Below are 21,885 nucleotides of genomic sequence, written 5' to 3' on the forward strand. Positions count from 1 at the left end.
AGATATAGATATAGATTCATGCCTGCATACAAATGGATGCAGCATGGAAAATAAATAAGAACTGGAAATATATGTGTACGCAGTGCCATGATCTCATTGCAGTTGCTGAGACATGGTGAGATTGCACACATGACTGGAATATTGCCATGGATAGGTATGATGGGAATCTGCCTTTTAGTAAGGACAGGTCAGAGAGGTGAGGTGGTAGAATTGCTCTTTATGTGAGAGAGTAACTGGAATGTATCAAGCTTTACTCAGCTGAGAATTTATGGGTAAGAATTGAGGGACAGGCACAATTTGGGTGGCACTCTTGTGGGTGTTCACTGTAGGCTATGTGGTCAGGAGGAGGAAGTTGAGGCACAGGCTCTGGTTCTCCTGGGGGACTTCAGCCACCCTGGTATTTGCTGGAGAGGCTACACAGCCCAGCACATACAGTCCAGGAAGTTCTTTGATGCAAGTGGTGGAGGAACCAGCAAGGAAGGGTGTGTTGCTGGACCTTGTATGAACAAACAAGGAGGTACCAGTTGAAAATATAAAGGCTGGGGGCAGCCAACCCTAACAATTCTGTGATCTCTCACAAGAGCATTTGGGTGCAGCTTGTCTGCAGGAGTATATCATCCCTTGGTGCAAAAATGGCATGTACAGCCCACACTCCTGAGAGGTACAGGAACAGTCATATTCACAATGCTTGTTACCATGCCTATCTAAGCCCCACTGTATTATTTCCCAATTACATATGTAATTCTGAGCTAAAGGAACTTCTGCCATGTGACTGAAACATTTAAAAGCTGCTTGCACATTCTTGGAACATATTTGGGAACTCTAGACTTTCAAACACCAACTTAACCAAAATGATCCTTCTGTTACTTTCTTCCGTTATGGCAGCACTGGGGCTCATCCTACATATGAATCAAGGCTGCCATTTCATTCATTTAGAAATACTTCTTGCAGAAAGAATCAGCTAGCTCAAAAATTTCAGTAACGTCTTTTTTTGTCTTTTTATAACCATAACTGAGCAGTCTGGTTTGGTAGGTTTACATTCTGTCTCTTTACAGCGTCACATTGCTGGTAGCAATACTGTCAGTCTTTTAACTGGGTTAGAAGGGGAAGGGGATAAGGCCAGGCTCTGTAGAGATGAGCCTGAGGGTGACATACCAGAGTTGGTGCAATGGACAGCCCAGCTGAAGTGCACCTATACCAATGCACGAGGATAACAAGTAGGAGAAGCTGGAAACCATTGTGCAGTAGAAAAGCTATGATATGTTTGCCATCATGGAAACTTGGTGGAATGACTACCATGGCTGGAGTGCTGCAATAGATGTGTATAAACTCTTCAGAAGGGAGATGGGCAAAGCAGCAAAGGGGTTGGGGTAGCACTGTACCTTAAAGAGTGTTTTGATTATATTGAAAGTGATGATGATGAAGATGACATGGTTGAGTGCCTATGGGTGAAGATCAGGGCAAAGATCAGCAGGGTGGGTGGTGGGAATCTGTTAAACCACCCAACCAGGATGAACAGGCTGATGAGGTATTCTGCAAGCACTGGCAGAAGTCTCACAGTCTCCAGACCTAGTACTTGTGGGCAACTTCAACTTGCCAAGTGTCTGGTGGAAATACAAGACAACAGAGAGAAAGCAGTCTAGAAGGTTTCTGAAGTGTGTGGAAGACATCTTTCTTACACAACTGGTAAATGAGCCTACTAGAGGAGGTGCTTTGCTGGACTGATTGACTGTGAACAGAGAATGACTGGTGGGTGATGTGGTGGTCAGTGGCTATCTTGGGCATAGTAACCATGAAATGCTAGTTTTCAATACTGGGTGAAGTAAGGAGGAGCACCAGCAGAACTTTCACCTTGGTCTTCCAGCAGGCAGACTTTGGCATGTCTAGGAGATTGTTTGACAAGAGTCTATTGGGACTCAGCCCTGAGGAGCAAAGGAGTCCAGGAAGGATGGATGTGTTTTAGAAAGAAATTGTTAAATATTCAGAAGCAGGCTGTCCCCACATGTAGTGTCAGGAATAAAACTGACCTGGTTAAACAGAGAACTTTGGCTGGAACTTAGGGAAAAAAAAGAAATCTATTGTCTCTGGAAGGAGGACGAGGTAACTTCACAGGACTATCAGGATGCAGTAAGGCCATGGACAGAGAAGATTAGAAGGGCCAAGTTCTAGCTAGCTAGAGCTTGATTTGGTCTTAAGGACAATGAATAAACTTTCTATAAACACATTGGCAGCAAAAGGAGGGCCAAGGACAGTCTCCATCACTTGTTGATTACAGAGGGTAATGTAGTGACAAAGGATGAGGAAAAGGCTGATGTACTTAATGTCTTTCTTTTGTCTCAGTCTTTAATATCAAGATCAGGTGTCCTCAGGATATGCAGCCCCCAGAGCTGGAAGTTAGGGACAGGGAGCTGAGTGAAGCCGAAATAATCCAGGAGGAAGTGGTTGGTGACCTGCTATGCCAGTTAGACATAAGTCTATGGCACCTGATGGGATCCACCCCATAGTAATGATGGAAGAACTTGCCAAACCCCTCTCAATCATCTACCAGCAGTCCTGGTTAACTGAAGAAGTTCCAGCTGACTGGAGGTAGGGATTGGTCACTCCTGATGTGCCTGCAGTGAGCAGACAAAGGAAATTGCCTTAAGCTGAGACAAGAGAATTCAGATCAGTAATTGGAAAAAATATTTTCTCTGCCAGGTGGTCAGGCACTGGAATACATTGTCTGGGGTAGGTGGTGGAGTTGCCATCCCTGGAAGTGTTCAAGAAGCACCTGGGTCTGGTGCTGGTGATGTGGTTTAGTGTTTAGGGACTACAATCATAGTTCTGCGTGGACAGTTGGACTGGATGATCTTGTAGGTCTCTTCCAACTTTGATGATTCTAAGGCAAAGACTGCTGTGGCTGAGATGAAGGACAGAGAACAAGCTTCTTAACAAATCAAATTAATCTAAATATAAGTTAGTCCAGTCCCAAGAGACACTTGTAATTACTCTGTTCTGTGCCTGATTTATTTATAACTGTAGAGTTGCAATGGGAACAAAACATGAGGCCAAATTCTGACCTCAGAATATAAATCTAGAATAGTTTTGCTCCGATTTTTTTTCAATTTTGATGACATTACTTCGAGTTCGTTCTATTGTAATTGAGGTCAGAATCTGTTCTCTTTTATCTAATTTTGAGCACAAAGAGCAGCAGGGTGTATGTTCAAAATAGGGCTGCTGGCACCTTGATATGCACATTTGTACCTTGAGGCTGACCAGATTTTGAGCCTCTTCTTCGTGCCAGGGACAGATAGACAGACTGACAGGCTCTCCAAGATTGAGGAGTGTAGGTAGCTCACCAAAAAGTTATCAGTTGATTTCAGTGATACTAGGAGATGCTTTTTAACTCTTTAGGACACTGTGTCAGTTTGTAAATCAGTTTTGCTGGAATGTGAAAGAAATCAGAGAGCCGCTACCAATTCTCCTGTGCCCAAATGATATATTTGTGACAGCAGCAATGTTTCACTGTTTATTTAAGAGTAAATGAATCAGATACAACTCCATAAAATAGGAGAGATTCTGCAACAGCAAGTGAAACTATGCAACTGGTCTGAAACCTTGATTCATGTGAGGAGCAAGAGGAAACACTGCAAGTTTATTATTAATCCTAGGCTGTTCTATACCAGCTATTTTAAAAAATGTGTTGTTTACATGTTCTCAGATTGACTGTGTAATGCATCTAAAAAACTGTTGGGTGAACATCCTCTCTTGCAGCAGAAACAGTGCTCTGTGGCTTTTGTGGTTACTGCCTGTAACTGTGAAGGAACATGGCCTGAAGAGAAATTAAAGGATTTATCAGCTTGGTTTATTCAGATTGTTTTAGTCAGTTAATACAGAAGTACGAATGTCTTCGTTACAGCAACATTCTTCAGTAACAATTACGTGTCAGCCCTTGCTAGATGAAACTAATTGTTCTCCATTTTGGAACATATTTGTTCTGGATTACAAAATACAGTGCTTTCAAGAATTCATCACTCAGTTCAGCAAGCCAACTTGCAGTGAAAAGTGTCAGTTATTGCCCTTCCCCCTTTTTAAAGACTGGATATTTTCTTGGGTATATTTTTTAATTTCTGGTATGGGTATATTTTACAGAAATGTAAAGCAGGTTGATGCTATAGTAATTCCTGAATTTAGCCATGCTCTGATGGCTGGAATGTGAATGTGATCCCCCTTGTTAATGAGCAACTACTTGGAGTTTCTATTATGTTTTTGATAGATTATGTTTATTTTGCCCTTGGAAATAACAACAATTGTTATTATCCAGGTGCTTGGGTAATTGTGTGGAGTTGTGATTTAAACATTGCCGAGACATCTGTACATACTGTCATTTCTGTAATTTAACCATGTCTCAGTTCATGTCTTGAGCATTCAAGCCTTCTCCTCTGTAACCTTCCATAGTAGCTTTAGCATTTAAATGAATGGATTTGACAACAAAAAGCAAACATTTCTTAAGAAGATAAAGCAGCTGTGCTTTGATAGATGCAGCTATTTTTCTGATCCTTGGTTTGTACATCAGGAATAAGAACGGCAGCACTGTGTGTCTACAAGCTACTTAAAATTATTTCAAAAGGATTTTGAAATATCTCGTGAACCCCGTACAGGCCAAAAAAACCCAAGACATTTCCCAACATTATCTGCACCTCAGTAATGGCAAATATAGAAGCAGTTCAGGGATACTTCTGCAGGCTGATGTGTTTCCCTACTCACATGCTGATGGATATACCAATGTTAATATCCACAGTGGGTATATCCTGGTACCTTCTTGGCCAGGGATTCCAAAATAAGATGCATGTTTATGTCGATCAGATGCAGACTTGTTACAGCACAGTTGATAATTTATGTCATCTGTAATCAAAAATTTTGGTATGGAAATTCTCTCTGTATGTCCTCAACATCACCCTCAGTGAAACTGGGCAATTTGTCTGTCAATTCACCACTTTTATGAGTCCTGAGCAACATTTAACAGGAGACTAAAATTTGAAAACTAGAAAGGTTGCAAAAGTGTTAGTTTTGTACCTCCATCTTCTTTCTGCCAATAATAAACATTTTTCTTGTTCAGAGCATGAACTGGGCTTTTAGGCACTATGGAAATGCTTGACTGTGAGGGTTTTTCTAATTTTTTAAGAAGCAATAGCTGCATTTATGTGGTTCAAATCCAACTAAAGCATGAATTAGATAACCAAAAAATCAGGAAACTGTGCAACAAAGCAGAGTAGCAGTAAAGTTCCAAGCATGGCACTAAAGTCATTATGCCTGAGAGACAATCATAAAAGGAGATAAAACTTTAGGATTTTGGGGATAGCTTAGCAGCACATAACTCCATGCAAGATCAGTCTTTAATGGAGAGCAGTTCTGAAGAAATTGTTTATGCCTCATTATTGATGCCTGACAGTTTATTAGCAAATGGTGCTTTTGCAGCTGCTTTGGAATCTTCAGGTACAAAGTAGTGTAACTTTAAAAGAGTTTTGAAAGAGCCATTCCTGTATCTCGTCAAGAGATTTTCTATTAAAGGAGCAATCAGATTGGTACATGTAACTGTGAGGAAGTTGAAAGCAAAAAGGTCCTTCTGTCAGTTATTTCAAATTTGGTATTAAATTTGATGCTGTGAAATGCCACTGTTGAGAAACATGAGGAGGAAGTCTGTTACTTCTAAGTGCTCTGTATGTATCACTTTGGGGAACAGTTACTGCATGATGTAAATCCATTGATGTTAATCGTTAGGTGTGCACTGCAGTGAAAATCACCTATGTTACAATACTGGATAGATTCACCAAATTATATATAGTAAAAAAATAACTTGTTCCTGTCAGTCTCGATCCATTAAAGTTGTTTATATATTTGGCTATCTTTGGTGCTAGCTGTCAAATAAATGCGTGCATAAAATGATATTCTGGATTGGAAGGGAGGCCTAGGAAGTCATAACCTAGTTTGCAGTTACAATCTCACACTTGGCTGTAAAGTTTTTGTCTTGAGAGATTGACAAGATGGCTATGACAACCTTGCCTTCTCTATTCACAGGTGTTCCCTTTCCAAAGAACTTTCTCCAGATCTGCAAGAAGATACTCTGTCGGCTTTTTCGGGTGTTTGTTCATGTCTACATCCATCACTTTGACCGTATCATCCTTATGGGGGCTGAGGCCCACGTCAACACCTGTTACAAGCATTTTTATTATTTTGTGACAGAGCTCAACCTCATAGACCGCAAAGAACTAGAGCCTTTGGTAAGTGTGGGGTTTGGGCAAAAGCTCTAGGAAATTTTCCTTCTCCCTTCACCAAGACTTTCTTGTCCTTGTTGCAGTGAGTTTCCTTTAGGAACAAGGTTTTTCATCCAACACAGACAATTTAAAGGGATTAACTCTGCCTCCCTGCATAGACCCATTCCTTCTGCTGTAGCATTTGTGAAATCCTCAGTAGGCTCTGTAGAAATAAAAAAATGTAGTGTATGTTGTATGGAAAAACATAAGGTGGAAAATCCTGGCATTTGAAAATAGAAGTTCATTTGTCTTTTGCTTCCTCCTGTACTATATACTTAGTATATAATTTTATTCTGTCTGTTTTCACTGGTCAGTAACAGCGTGGCAGTAAGTCGTAGCAGTCACTTAAATGCATGTAAAGGGAACAGTTATCTATATAAAGGTGATCTGTGAGGTTTTTTAAGTCCTTAAGTAGGTGTTTGTGAAGGTATTGTGTTAGATCCAGAGCACACTGAATCTAAGTGAGATAGATGAAGTGAGACAGATGTTCAGATAATTAGCTGTGTAACAAAACTAGACACTTCCTTGTGGACTGAAATAGATCAAAATTAAAATCATTGTTTCCAGAAGCAAGGACCCAGAAATGGAAATGTTTTTGCTGTTGCTTGCAAATGCAAATAAAAAAATATAAGCAGAGAAGGAAAAGTAAGGAACAATTCAGAAAGCAGTTCAAATCCTCACTGTGGGTGTCTAGCCAACTTTAAAAGGGATTGGGGAGACATTTCCCCATAGGTTAGAGTTTGGACTATACTGTATCATACAACCTATTAGGAAGTTCTGGAATCACTGGGTTGTTTTTTTGGGTTGTGTTTTTTTTTGCACAGAATCACAGGATAGCTGAGGTATTGGCTGGCACCTGTGGATATCATGTAGTCCAAATCCCTGTGTCACCTAGAAAGGGTACCCAGCACCACATCGTGTTTTACTTGTTTTGTATAACACATTGCAAGGCTGTGTGTAGCACAGTTGATATGAAACGATTCTGAAAGTGTGGCAAAGTGATGATTGCCTGCATTTCTGCAGGAATTGGAGCTGTTGCAGGTGTGGTTCTTGTATATACTTAAACTGATTGGACAAGAAGTCTGTGAAGTAAGACACAATGTATCATCTTGTTTTCAACAGTTCGCAAGGCCCCTGCAAGACGCTTCTTTGGCCTGTATTGATAAGCTGAAATGTATCTATGTTTTTTTCTACATAGGAGAATTTAATATGCTATATAAATATGTCCTAAAGGGTAGAAGGCAGCTGTGCTAAAGAGAGTTTTTCTGCCAGAGTAGTGATGCTAGGTTAGCCTGTAGCTATTAAATACTGAAGTTGAATCATAAGCAAGATACAAATCAGAATATCTCAGAGATAGGAATAGAGGTGATCTTAAGTCTATTACAAGAGTTTTAGAATACAGAGAGGACAAAAATGGTTTAATGCTGCAGTTAATGGGTATCAAAACCTCTGCACAAAGTTGACAGATAGGGCAGGAGGTTACTCAAGCCCAGCAGCAGAGCAAGATGGGAATGTGCTCCAGTTGGTGTGTGCTTTCCTTTTGTATTCCTCCCTTCACAAAATTATCCTTGGAATCATTGTATGATTATTAACTTTTCTGTGATTCACCATCTCCCAAATAAAAGTTTCACCTGCTTCCCTCTTCCTGTCCTTGACTTGGGTGGGTGTGAGCAGTGTGGAAGTGCAGGAAAAAAAAACATGCCTGTATTTTTCTCTTCAGCTGAGCAAGGAGAAGGGAGGGAATTGCCAAACAAATCAGGCATTACAAATAATCTTGGGTAGCTGAGGACAACCTGTGGACTGCCAGGTTCACCATGACAGGAAATGAGCCTGCATTATCTCCCTTAATTAGAAAATGGTCCAAGAGATGATTAAATAAACAGACTGCCACATGCTTTAATAAATGGGAAGACAACTGATTTATCAACATAACTTTAAGAAGGGAGAATAATTGGGGAAGTTGGCAGTAGATGAATCATAATATTAGTCTGCAGGACTTATGCTCTATGTTTAAAATAGATTTTATCAGACTTTTGCAACCCAGTGAAGCAGTTATAAAATCAAATGAAGAAATAATTCGAACAGGGTTCTCCCTCCCATGTGGGAGTTGCATAACTCGTCCTTTCTGCAGTCAAAGAGGTTATAGTTTAAAATGCTACATGTCATTTTCCCATACCCATCAGCAGGTTAATTTGCAAGATTCTTGGGTCTTTCATAGAGTTATTTTATATGGGGACAAAAGAGGAAACTGACATAGTCACTGACCCACAGGGCATCCTGAAGAAAAAACACATGTCCAATTGGTTAATTTAGGGGAAAAGAAGATGTCTGAAAGCATATGATTTCTTCTTTGCAGCCAACAGACAGACAAGGCAGCACCATGAGAGCTCTCAGAAGACCTTTAAAGTGTGCATCCATGGGGAGGCTATGGGAAAACATACTTAGCTTTAAGATGTGTAGTTTGTTTTGTGTTGTTTTCCTGTGTGACTAGCTTTATTTCCCACTGACAGCCTATTCCAGTGGCCAAAACACAACAGGAATGGGGGTGCCTATTACCTCCATCAGACCCTCACCCTTTGTAGGTGACCACTTGTTAAAATTCAAGCACAGCAACTAAATATACTTTTTAGTGAGAATCTGTACACAGCTGCCTCAGCACATAAATTTGTTGTTCAAACATTAATACAGCTACAGCAAGTATTGCCCCTCTACTTCTTTCCTGGGATCCCTTTTCTCTGACAATGTATTCTACAGTATGTAGGACTTCAGAAATATACCCTATAACTTTGTAAACACATCATGTGTAAAACAATCTTGGTTCATGGAATTAATTTAATTTATTGCCAGTTAACAAAACTTTTGATTACTGATCTGTGTACTGAGGAGAAAAAAGGGAATTAAATAAAACAGTTGGCAAAGAAACACCTTTCTTCCCTGGGCTCTAATTCAATATAAAACTTCTCCCGGCTTCCAGGTCTCCAGCCACCTTGAGTTTGCTAGGTTACATTCAGATACTCCTAATCCCTTCAGGGAGGTGAGGGGCAATGCAGGAGACTGGGGAGGTGTCTGTCACCTCATGATTCTTACTGGTGTTCCTCCATCCCAGCGTGCGTTTACCGTGGGACACAGTCCCTCCACTGTGTCCCTGCTCTGCTGTGCTGGGACCCACAGTCCCTTCAGGGCTGTGTCTGCCCTGGCACATGGCCCTTCCTTCCAAAAATATGTCTCCAACCACATTGCAACAGTGCCACCATTTGTATTCTCCTCTTAACAGCTGCTGCTTTCTTAAATATCTGAGCAGAGGCACCATGTGCTGGTCTAGCAGAAACTTTGGCACACGGTGGGTTTATTGCAGTGGTGTCAGGAGCAGATGGCAGTAGCTGGGTGGCACAGGACAGTACACGACCTCCTACCACCATAACCCACCCTGCTAGCCCCCTGCCACCAAAACCCTTCCAGTAAGGCCCAGTACAAAGCAACCTCTTCTAAGTCATAGGGAATCTCTTGGTTAAAGACTTACCTTCTGTTTCCAATTTTGTTTTAGATTTTTTGCCTATCTCTTCATCAGTCGTCTTATGTGGCATATAAAAATATCTAGCATTTGACAGAAGTCTTGTGAGCCTGAATTTAACAGTGTTTGCAAAGTACTCTGGTGCCACAAAATAATGGTTGTACCACGAGAAGAGCTTGCTCCTAATTCTACATCCTACCTTCAGCAACAAACTGGAGCCTTGTCACATACAAAAGAAATGGGAAGACCAGAACTTTCTGTGTTTCTTAACTTGGTGTTTGCTGATTTGCTTTCCTGTTTCTATAGGAGTTACACTGGTGGAAATGGGAAGTGATCAAGCTTTTTCCTGCTGGGCGCTGATGGGTCCATCTATCAGAGGAAGGGAAGAGCATTTTCAGCCATAGGCTTGCCAAGCTGGTGAAGAGGTTTTTAAACTAAAGGTGCCAGTGGGAGGGGAAACTCAGTCCATCCCACTCCTACTAGTTTGATAGCAGTGCAAATCGGTTCGTTTCCCAGCAGATTCCTAAATAACTGGAAACTATTGATGGTGGCAAAATTTTCTTTAGAGGTTGGGGTAATAGATAGCAGAATATAGTAATCTGCTTCACTTATTCTTCTCAAGCTGTTTTTTTTTTTTAATAAATCACATCCTATGAAAACATTGAGCTTTTTCTCAAAGTAATTTTTATAAACATTTTTTCATAAGAGCAGAAAGGAATAATTACATTTGAATGACAAAAAGTAGAGAAGTAGATTGCTTATGTGCAAAATTCTGCTTACTTTTGAAATGTTGGTTTCATTTAGATGCAGACTATCAGCCACAGTAGCAACTGGCTAGAATTGGGTCTGGAAGTGGTGACCATGAGTGGAGCTGAGTGTATAAAAATGGTGAAGCTGGTAATTGCCTCTATGAGTATGGACTTCCTCTGCAGGATAAACAAGGACATTAGGATTTTCTTGACTCATTATTCTCACTGTAAAAGCTTCCATTGGCTATGTGGTGTGATTGGTTTCTGAAAACATTTTCATCTGGTATTTGGAGCTGTCTAAAAGTAATTGTAACATGGAAGTCAAGACACCAAAGCAAGAAGCTTCTGTTTTCACACAAGTTCCACCAAGTCTTCTGTCTATTTCAGGATGTGCCATTAACAGTAATGTAGTCATACAGCGTTCAGGTAAACACTTGAGAATTTCTCTTTTGTGCTTTTTTTTTTCCCTAGGGTTACAGACCTCATAAATATCAGTCCCTCAGCTCTGTAAGTTTGCATCTTTGTCTTGCTCATCAGGCAATTCATTGCCAGAAATACCATAAATGTAGTAAAAATACTATAAACGTAACACTTCTGGCACTAATTTCATTCAGCCCTCAGTGGAAAACTCAGCTGTAGCAGGTTTAGCAAAACATGGCAAAATACTGGGATTTTGACACAGGTGTGCTCAGATGAAGCACAGCTATGTGAAACAGGATGATTAGAAAAGACTTTTTATGCAGACAAAAATTTCAAGCATATATTTTAAAATAAAAGTATTCCTATTTTAATTCACTGAAGTTTTTTTCCAAAATATCTCTTTGTCCACTTAGCTATGTTTTTATGTTGATGCTGAAAATTAGAATTTAAACTTTCCAGTCCATATTCTTTGTATAGCCACTTATAATCTTTATGAAAGCAGTGAATGCATCCACAAATCAGTAAAGTCTGAAATACAAATTATTTGCCAATCAGAAGAGGACAGTTTAAGCTCAAGAGTATGGGAAAACTAATCTCATTATAGTTACTGTGTTCTTGTTGTCACTATCCATTATATCTACCCAGTTTTACTTTCATACTGCTGCTCATTGCCATCAAAGTACAGCCCTTCAGATCTTTTCAAGGTGTCTTGTGTTACAGTACTTAGAAGAAGCAAGACAACAGTAACATTAAGACACTGTTTTAAAGATACCTCCAGCTGTTTATCCTTCCAGACTTCCCAGTGCGTTGTGTGTGCTGCCAGGATGGCTTAAGCTTTGGGCAGGTAATATGTAACTTTTAGTCTTCTTCAGACTTGTCTAGTCACTGGTCCCAGCTAGAAAATAGGGTTGGTTTTTTTTTGTTTTTTTTTTGTTTGTTTGTTTCAGAAGTGCAAAAAAAAAAAAAACAACCAACCAACCAACCAAAAAACCCAAACAACTTAGTATTTCCTGGCCCCAGTCTAGTTACAGTGTTAATATCCAACAGTATTTTCTTTACATTGTACAGGCAGTGAGAATTTCTAAAAAAAATTGATCTGATCACTAACTAAAGAAACCAGTTATAGGTAAATACCATCTTTTCCATGTCCTGCAGGAAATTAGAAGGAAATTGAGAATTCTAGGATTTAACATTGCTGAAAAATAGAATTCTCAACTCTGGTGCTTGAAGAAAGCAGAGCATTAAGGTGCACTGGATTTTCTGAATATATAATTTCTGGCACATTTTCAGTGACTATTTCTATTGCATCAGCTGTCTTGCTTGTACTTAACTGAAGACAGAGGGACTTTCCTAGTGAGATTTTGGTTAACTGTTAAAAAAATGCCTATGATCTCCTGTCTTTAGCACTTAACATCTCCCTTCAATAGTCTAGCAAGTCATAAGGCAAATGTAAAGGCATTATACAGAAGAAGTTTCAGAAAAGCTACTTTACTTAACTAAAGTAGGTGTTTTCTTAATTTGACCAGTACTTGTTGAGTGACTTTATTAGTTTTATTGGGTGTTGGATTGAACTGTTAATATTGTCACTAAACCTGCAAGAACCAGAAAACAGAGAAACAAGTCCACTTTTTCTAATTGTCAAAGGAAAAAAAATCTCAGGTCGCATGAACTTAGAAGTTCTGCAAAAGAAAAAAGAAATTAGGAAAGAGGTATTTATTGTCCCATTTAATCAGATCTGTTAGTGTATAAAATGATCTATGCAAAATACCTATTATGTGCAACAAAATTGTAGTTCATAGTAGAGAACTAACATGTCTCTTGATTAATGTTATGCAAAAATTTTATGCTAAATACAGGTGCAGTGTTTCCTTATTCACTCTGCATCACTTCAGTGTAAAAAGTAACACATTTCAAGTCCTTTTAATGTGGTAAGGTACACTAAATGCAACTTTTATTTTATTGTTACAGAAAACAAAAACATGCAGAAGGTGAAAATATCTCCTTGGAATATGATGATTTTAAGCAAATCAGTCATCCAAATGCATGTACTTTGTATCTAGCTGGGTCTAGCTGTACTCATAGGTGCATTTGGCAGGGTAATTTCCTGATCCTGTTCCTGCTTGGAGTCAGTTGATAAAATACCTTTGTCATCAGTGATAAGGGATTACATTTGCAGACAGGAGTATTATCTGTGTCCCGCAAACATACCAAACAAATCCAGGAGGAACCAAATAGGATTGTCAGCCTGTCCTTAGCTTCAAAATAACTACCCTGAAGCCAAAGAGATTGTCTGAGAGATTAATTTAATGCTGTGCGTCATGATAATTGAGACTTATTCAAGTGGAAGACATTGTGAAACCTAACAAAGGAAATGACTGAATGATCAATATACCCACTGGACAGCAATTACCAGTCTGTTGGGGTTTTTTTCAGTCAGGATACAGAGAGAGCAGTAATGGAAGAAGTAGAGGAATTTCTTTTTTTCTAACTTTGGAGAACAATTTCTAAATTAATATTCAGGGCATGGTTCAAACTAAAACTTCCATTAAAAAAAAAAGTTTTGTAGATTAATTTATTGTTGCAATTCTGTTGTCAGTCTTCCTATCCTGATCAATCAGCTATCTGAATACAGATTAGTTGTGCACCCAGGATCATAGACCTCGTGATCCAGTGCTATTTCATTGTAAACAGGTTCTTTTGTCATCAGGACACCAAGAACTTTGTCCACGTTAGTTATTTGTTAACTATTGAGAGGTTTGTGAAGAAAGCAGCAATAAAAAGCAGCAGATGTCATAGCCATTTGTGCTTTGATGAACAGATCTTTCTCTTTTTCATCTTATTCTACAGTTATGATATGAACTACAGAAAGACTGTGAACTGGCTGCACTAGTGCCTCTCTGTGTGCATATACCATTCCCTGTGGTTGTGTCTTGCTTTTCTGTCCATGAGAGTAGGGAGGAGAAATGTGTGTCCCAGTGATGCTTGTGTTTGCTCAGCAGAGCCTCAGGTCAGGCTGGATTGGACTGTTATGAGTCCATAAACTGGGAGGCCTGTTTGTGTATTGCCTTTCTGCCCAGCACTGCCTCATAGGATGGTTGAATTGATTCTAAGTTCCTTACCTGTGAGACTGTGGTTAATGCTGGGCAATGTTTTTTGTTTGTGGGGGTTTTTTTGTTTGGTTTGGGTTGGGATTTTTTGGTTGCAGTATTTGGAGACATGAGTGGCTCCCTGTGGAGTCAGTAAGCTTGGCAAATGTATTTGGCATGGTGCCCACTGCTGGCATGTCCTTGCTCTTTGCCTCTTGGTCAGGTCTTCCAGGCTGATGGGTGCCTCCAGGCAAAGTATCCCTGCCCATCAGCAGGTATTGCTTTCTCTCTATCCGCTTGTCTGCGAATACCCTTGTATAGACATTTAAAAACCTCACTATGCTTAAAACAGTTGTCAAAGGGTTAAAAGGAGATGTTTCCACATCATCCTTAGGCTTGCTAAGTAGCAGCAGGAGGAGCTGAGGAGAGGGAATATCAAGAAATGCTTTGCTTCAATTTGGAGAACTGGAAGTGAGGGTGAGACCCAGGCACTGAGGAGGATTTGAGTCTTTAAAATAACACTGGTTTTAGTGAAGGTCATTATTGCATTTATTATTTTTCCTGTTTTTCCTCTTATTATTTTGTAGAGTACTATTACTTACACTGTTTTTTCACTTCATCTACTTTCTCATCAGCTTTTGCACAGGAGGGGCCTCTGGCTTCTATTATATACTGGTACAAAGGTGATGTTTGTTTGAAGGATTTCTGCCTTGTGTTTTGCCAGCTATATATTATACTTCCATAAGCACAGAAACATAATTTTCTTTGAAGAACATCATTCTTTATGGGAAATTCATTCTTCTTGTAATCCATTCAGATGTAATCAATATCTTAGCACAGGTAAATTTGTCACATTAAAAAAAGATTTTCTCAGCTACTTCTGGTTATGTTGCTTTTTTTTCATTCTTCTCCTGCTGCATTTAAAGGTGAACTGAGGAATAAAAATTGAAATAGTCAGGTATAGATTTATGTGCTGAATGTATCTGAAGTTTATGTTGGAGCATTATGGAAGGGAGAGAGCCAGACGTTCTTTAGATATAAATATTGATTACCTTTATAAATACTTATTTTTTTCCTTCATCTGTGAAATCAAGTTGGTATTCCCTGAAAAATGTTCAGGAATGTGTTCTTCCATGAATTCACAAATACAAACAAATCAAATAGATTCCCGATGCTTACAGAATGACTTGTTAGCATTAATTCCAGCAAGTAACTAACTTGAAGGACTTCATAAAGAATAGCAAATGTTTCTCTTTATGTTCCTTTGAAGTGAGTTCCATGTTAAATTCCCCTCAGTTACTTCTGATTTGCATTTTGAATTTGAAAAACAGCATCTACTTCTGCCTTCATTTTTTTGAGTTAACTGTGTAATCCAGAACTGAGAGCAGGAACAAGTCTGAATGCAGAATAATGCTCTGGAGTGTCTTGTAATTAATTTTCAAAAGGAAGTGCATCTGGTATCAAAAGTTCTGGTACGGAGAGTTTCTGTTAACAAGCACAGAAAAACTTTGCAAGTTTTCAATATATTTTCAGTGCTCCTGTGTGCCTATCTGTGTCTCTGTGTTTGACTTTCTGAGTCCCTTGTCTGTCCAGCCTTTATATTTCATTCAAGATCCAGCTGGGACTGGGTATCACAGTACTTTAAGACAGAGTGCATTTCCAGTCTTCCTGCCTTTTCAGAAGAGTCAGCTGATAGCTTTTTGTCATCTCCCGTGTTTGGGAAATACTCTTTTGTGCTTTTAATCAGTAACTGTTAGTCAAGAGCATACTTCTACACCTTTCCCAATTTAAAATGAACAGTGATGTTTCACAGAAGCACAAACCCAAGGAGACTCAGGAGACAGAGAAAAACTTTTGTTAGCTTTTTGTTAGACAGTGCTCCACCCAAGGCTATGCAGCAGCAGAGTAACTAAGGATCAGATCTTTGGTGAGGTTTGAGGGGGACTGTTCTGCAGAGTTAAGTGGAGGGGGGCATGTGTGCTAAGTTCTCTTAGCTCTCTCTCTCTCTGCTGCGTGGTCTGGTGTATGTGTATGGCTGTTGGTCAGATAATGCCTTTCCAGAAAATCTGCTGACAAATATGAAGTTTTATAGAATGGGGCAGCCAGTTACCAGAGAGTATGTATCAGAGTGTTTGTAAATCAGATGAAATAAAATTCTATGGGGATCCCAAACCCCAGTTCCTAACGGAGTCTGTGAATGGTCCAAACCCCTATCCTAGAGATGAATGCTACAGCTCTGGTCAAGTCCTCAAGGTCTGTGTTCTCTTTGTGCCTGTGGGTAGGCAGAAATAACTAGGCAGAGAAGGTATATCTAGGACTCCTGTTGGCTGCAGGTTCAATTACAATGATTTGAATCCTTTTTCTTACATTAAATTAAAAGGTTTCTGGCATTTGCAGTTGATTTATTTCTTAGGGCAGGGGGATGTAGCACCATTTACCTGACATGGCTAGGGATTTATTACATTATTAAAGCTGTCAAAATGACAAAATGCTGTATTTTACATGCAAGTATGTTCATTGTCCTTGAAAGTGACAGAAAGGGGCAGAAACATGGCGCCATATAAAACCACATGAATTTGCAGAGTTGCAGAAATACTAACAGTGAAGAGGCCTGTGCATACTTTATCAGAAATGCCATTTGTCTTTTTATTTCCTCTTCTTGTTTTACAGAAAGAGATGACAACCAGGATGTGTCACTAAAAACTACTCACTGAACAAAAGCAAAGTCCAATTTCCTTCTTACTGCAGAGTTCAAGAATATGACAGCCCTCATGGACTAAGCCTGCTCGTTAATCCCTGAAAGCATGAAAGTTGGGAGCCACAGTTACTGTCACAAATGCTTCTCTCCAGTGTCAATGTTGTTAACCCTAAATATGCTGCTAAGAATCTCATCTGAGCAACATGGATTATTGAGAAAAAGAAGAATTATATCAGTTCTAGCTCCTTTATCAGGGATAAGAACCTCTTCAGCCATAAGTAATGGCAGACAGTGCCCCTGCTGCCAAAGCTTTACTGAAATTCAGGTCCTTGGGCTGACCTCCAGACTAGTTGTTTCAAAATGAAATCTGCAATTTTGCTTTCTTTTTATTTTGTTTCTTGGTATGTGCTTTCTTTCCTAACTACAACAGACTATTAAAGGTTCTGGAATGAAAGAAGACTTAGCCTTTAATGCCCCCTGCCCTGCTCCAGGCCACCCAAAGCTTGGCCACCATTCCCAAATGCTAGCAAGCCTTGTGTTTCTGGGAAGACAGCCCTGTCCTTCAGCTGAACAGACAGTTTATGCTTCATTGTGACTCATAATTTAATGACAATGGAAGGGTTTCTGATTTCAACTATGTGAACAGGGATCCAGATACAGCTCTGCAGTGCTGAGGTATTTTCCTTGAATTCATGCTGTGACTGACAGCAAATGTTCTCAGTATCTCTATATTATATTAAAAAAAAACAGCTACAGTAATTTTCCTGAAGTACCCAATGAAGTACACCAATCTGTTGTGTAATTTCATATCCTTTTATTCCCTTAGGAAAAGGATCCTTCCCAATCACCCTAAAATTTCTTTTTTTCAGAGAAAAATAAATTTAATTGGGGTAACTTGCAGGAAGATACAGTAAAGATGAGTAGTAAAAAAGGTTAGAGCAGGAGGGACTAATTGAAGGTCCCTGTTGCAGCTAAACAGTACCCAGTAATGTGACTTGCTTTGTACACTGGACTAACACAATACATTTTTCCAGAACTTAATTCTGGAAAATGAACACATGTATGGATAGTCTAGAAGGATCCATTGCAGCAAATCAAATCTTCTATGCTAAATATGCCCTGAGGAGGCTTTTTTCTAAAAAAACAATTTAAAAAAATTTAAAAAATTAAAGTGATACAGAATATCACAAGAGAAATAATTCTGAATAAATGGGAATCAAGTGGAACACATCTATGGATTCTGTGCCTTGTAATGAATTTTGCACACTTGTGTTATTGTGAAAAGTTACTTTTTCCTGAGTGAGTGCTGAACCCTGTTGCTGCCTTCTCCTCGAATAAGTTTAGGTATGTTTACATCTTCTTAGACAGAAACAGAAGAAAATCTCATGGAGTATCCAGTGATTGGAACATTTGAAATAGAGCAGTAGCAGACACTAAAGAATAACAGCAAATACTTTCTAGCTCAATGTTGTAGCACATGATGATTTATTTACCTGCTTGTTTAAATCAGGGCTTGTAAAATTCTTGCTGGAAAAAGTGCTTTTGTCTGTGAATATTTGGTATGCCTATGATGGGAGCTTTTCTGCATCTCTAGAACTACGCAAGCAGCATTATCCTTTGCTTTCAAGGGGATGGACCTAAGTGTTCTTACCTCCTTTGGCAGTCTTTGCAATCAGGTTAATTCTCTGGGGATTGGAATGCACACACAGTTATTTCTGTTCTGCTGGCACTTCTGCAGGATATAACTAGCTTCTGGAATTCATTGCCACAGCTACTCTTGAGCTTGCCTCATTTTAAAGAAGATGAAAAATATAACTTCTTTGGGGTGGTTCATGTAGCTGGCAACTGCCTGGAATTACAACTTCAATTGCTTATAAAGGGTATCTTGAACTCCTCCGAAGTGCCTGGGCTAAGGCACTGTTTGAGATGGAGCTCTGGCTGATGCAGTGCACTTGAATTTCACTGCCACCATGGACAGTTGCCATGTGGTGCTCTCAGTCTGGGCAGCACTGTATTTAAAAGATTAACATAAAGATGCAAAGGTGTGGAATTTAGTGCATAAAGATCAAAGTCACTACACAAAATGAAAAACATGGGGTTCTATGAATAATTTAGTCTTCATTTTATTACACTACGTACCATATGCTGTTTTGAGACTATTCACTGCAGCTGAGTCTGAAGATTAGGCTGAGAAAAAATTACCTGAGAAAAAATTCAGTAACCTTTTCGTGAATGCATACATTTTGTGAATGCAAAACTATCAGTTGGAAGTGTTTTCCTTTTTTTAATTTTTTTTTCCACAAACCCCTATGTTTCATTTTCTGGTAGGGCACACTGTGTGAAGCAAAAGAGGGAAATGCAGAGTTGAACCCTAGAGGGTTTGTGTTTGACCTGGCCAAAATCCCTGTAATGGTAAAAGTCCATTATTACACAGGAGATGAGCCAGATGCAAAGGAGGGAAAAGCATACTTTTTTTGGTTGAGTATTCTGCTAGGAAAAACATGTAGTTTCCTTCCTCCACCTGACAAGGTGTGGCCTTCTGCTAGGTATCTCTCAACAGGTACCCTTGCTTCTGCAGCACAGCTAGTGAGCCACCACCTGGCCATCACATACCACAGGCCATCTCTCCTGTTCCACTCTGTGGTAGCTGACAATCAAATACAAATGTCTGGAATGTGGCATCACTACGTAAAAGTATCATTTTACCCCTCCCCATAGCGAGAGAAAAGCAGCTTCCTCTTGAATCTTCTGATCAAGTATTCCAGCTGCAACAGTAATTTGCTCAGGGCCACAAACAGACAGAACCATGTTTTGGTTGTTAATGCTTTCTCTACCTGATCTTATTATTACATTTGTTTCTAATAATGATAGCATTCCATATTGTTCTGGGATTGGGAATGGTGGGGGAAGGAGAGGGAAAAAAGAGGTTACTGTTTGGATTTTTGGTTTTGTTGTGGCTTTTTAATCACTTTTCTAGTTCTTCAATCAGGTTTTGTTTTTCTTACATATTTTTTTCCTTGATACTTTAAAGATGCTGTTATGTTAAGCTTCAAGGCACTTCATAGTGCCTTTATAGAGGAATCATTTCAACTGATTGAAACTCAGCAATACTCTGAAGTAATGAAAGGTTGTGAAAGGATCCTATGACACCAAACTTTACTTCAGTTGTTAAAGACTTGAGAACTTTCATTGATTGTCTCTGTAATAAGAGATTTTGTAATGAACTTCTGGTTTGTGTTAACATAGGTTAGTGACAACTGTAATATGAAAAAAATCTGAACATAACCTCCCTTAGGCTTTATGAACAATGGAGTCCCAGAGTCTTTTGAAGGGTGGGGTTTTTTTACTAATCCACAACAGTGAAATTGATTATTTCTATCAGATTTGAGAGAAGCTGGAGACTTATGAAACTTACTAGTTTTCTCCAAGAACTCAGGCTCTAAGTCAGCAAAACTTACATCAGGCAAGTTGACTCTCCTGATGAAAGGATTTATTTTGTCCTCAGTGACCACAAATTCCTTGTCTGTGGAGAGAATACAGAGAATGACACTCTTTGTAGTGGGAAGCCACTCTTGTCAAGTCTCTATTAACAGACTAAAAGGACTTTAAGCACCTTTGGGTTAAATAAATTACATATTTTGGAGATGTCTCACAAAAAGCTACTCCTTCCTATTGCTTTTTACCTTCTCTGCATGTTCTTAAGGTTTCTTATTTTCTGGATGGGAGGTCTCAGAGCCAGCCTTCGGCCCTTCTGTGTTCCTTTTGCTTCCCCAAGGACATTGCTGTTACAAAAAGTAGCTTTCTCATCTGCTTCTGTGCCTCTAGAAGGGCTACTTCTCACCTATGCCCTCTGAAGAGAGACCATCAAGGGCTGGCTATTTACCATCTCTTCTTCAGAAGAACAAAAGCGAGAGCCAGAAGTTCCTGCAAGAGCAGCAAAACAACAGTCACTACATGTAAAACAGAAATATGATTGCTATAGTAAAGCATGCTCTATGGGCTTTGGAAAGGGGATAACACTGGGGCATCGAGTATAAGTGGTCAGATATTTTTCCTACCTATTGGAAGAAATTTTTAATAAAAGACATTTTTAATAATTATGGGCCATATTCCAAAGTCAAAGCAAGCCAATTCAGCACTAAGAACCTGGTGATGGTGTACGTTTAAATAAAAAGTTATCAAAGTTGATTTTTTAATGTGTTTTATGCTAAATAGGCGGTGATTTCCAAGGTTTAGCTAAATATGTTAGAGCTCTTAAAGCGGTTTCTGTTCTGGGTTTTAATAAGTTTTCCTGTTTTAAAGACAGATATAATTAATATAATTAAAAGTTATAATAACTTTCTCACAGATAAAAAAGTAAGTTACTTGTCCAGTCTAATATATGTGTGTCTGTGTATGTGCATGTGTGTGTATATATACATATCTGTTGTGTGTTTGGGGATATGGATGTGGAAGCATCAGCATATGCACATGTACACTCCCTGCTCTTTCCCATGAAATACGTTTTTTTAAAATTTTGGTAATTTTTTAGGGCAATGCATCTTTCTGAGAAATAAGTGGTTGATTCCTTTTCTTCCTCCATGCATCAGCTCTGTTTGGTGTGTTAATTTTTTTTTTACTTCTGTCACATTTGTCCTGGACTTTTTTAGTTGTTTGTTATTAAATAATTGTTCAACTGTATGGGAAGAGAGACCAACATTAACTGCTGCAGTCATTAAAAGAAAAGGAAAGTTTACTTTTCAAACCAGTCATAATGGATGAAGCAATGGAATACAAATATAAATAAAATAAACATAACAATGCAGAAGTGTTGTGGAGTTATTTGCCTTCTAACTCTTCAGCAAGAAAAATGCATGTGGTTTTCATACCACAGAGCAGAATTTTCTGGCCTTGCTCCCTGGTGCGGTTGCGCACTGAAGAGCCCGGCGACCTCCACAGCAGGGAGAAGGCGCAGCCGTCAGCCTGGTGGGGCCGGCTGATATGGCCACTACGACGTGTAGGGCGACCAGCCGGCTTCCTGGGTCCTCCTCTGCGTCAGGGCAGGGGAAGGCGACCCAGAGAGGCAAACTCGACCCACGGCAGCAGCGAAGAGAGCGGCGGAGCACAGAGGAGACGAGCAGGGCGCCGA

The 21,885-nt window shown here is 39.4% G+C and overlaps 1 protein-coding gene across 1 annotated transcript in view; it reads left to right on the forward strand.

Moving 5' to 3' along the window:
• MOB3B (MOB kinase activator 3B) overlaps positions 1-17,737 on the forward strand; it is a 42,619-nt gene extending 24,882 nt beyond the window's left edge. The window contains exons 2-3 of the mRNA XM_005425011.2: positions 6,058-6,260; positions 16,730-17,737. Of these exons, the coding sequence (XP_005425068.1) occupies positions 6,058-6,260; positions 16,730-16,759 (233 nt within the window). The 3' untranslated portion in view covers positions 16,760-17,737. The remainder of the gene's footprint in view (positions 1-6,057; positions 6,261-16,729) is intronic.
• The last annotated feature ends 4,148 nt before the right edge of the window (positions 17,738-21,885 follow it).

This window comes from Geospiza fortis, unplaced genomic scaffold (genome assembly GCF_000277835.1).
Source record: "Geospiza fortis unplaced genomic scaffold, GeoFor_1.0 scaffold240, whole genome shotgun sequence".
Lineage (NCBI taxonomy): Eukaryota > Metazoa > Chordata > Aves > Passeriformes > Thraupidae > Geospiza > Geospiza fortis.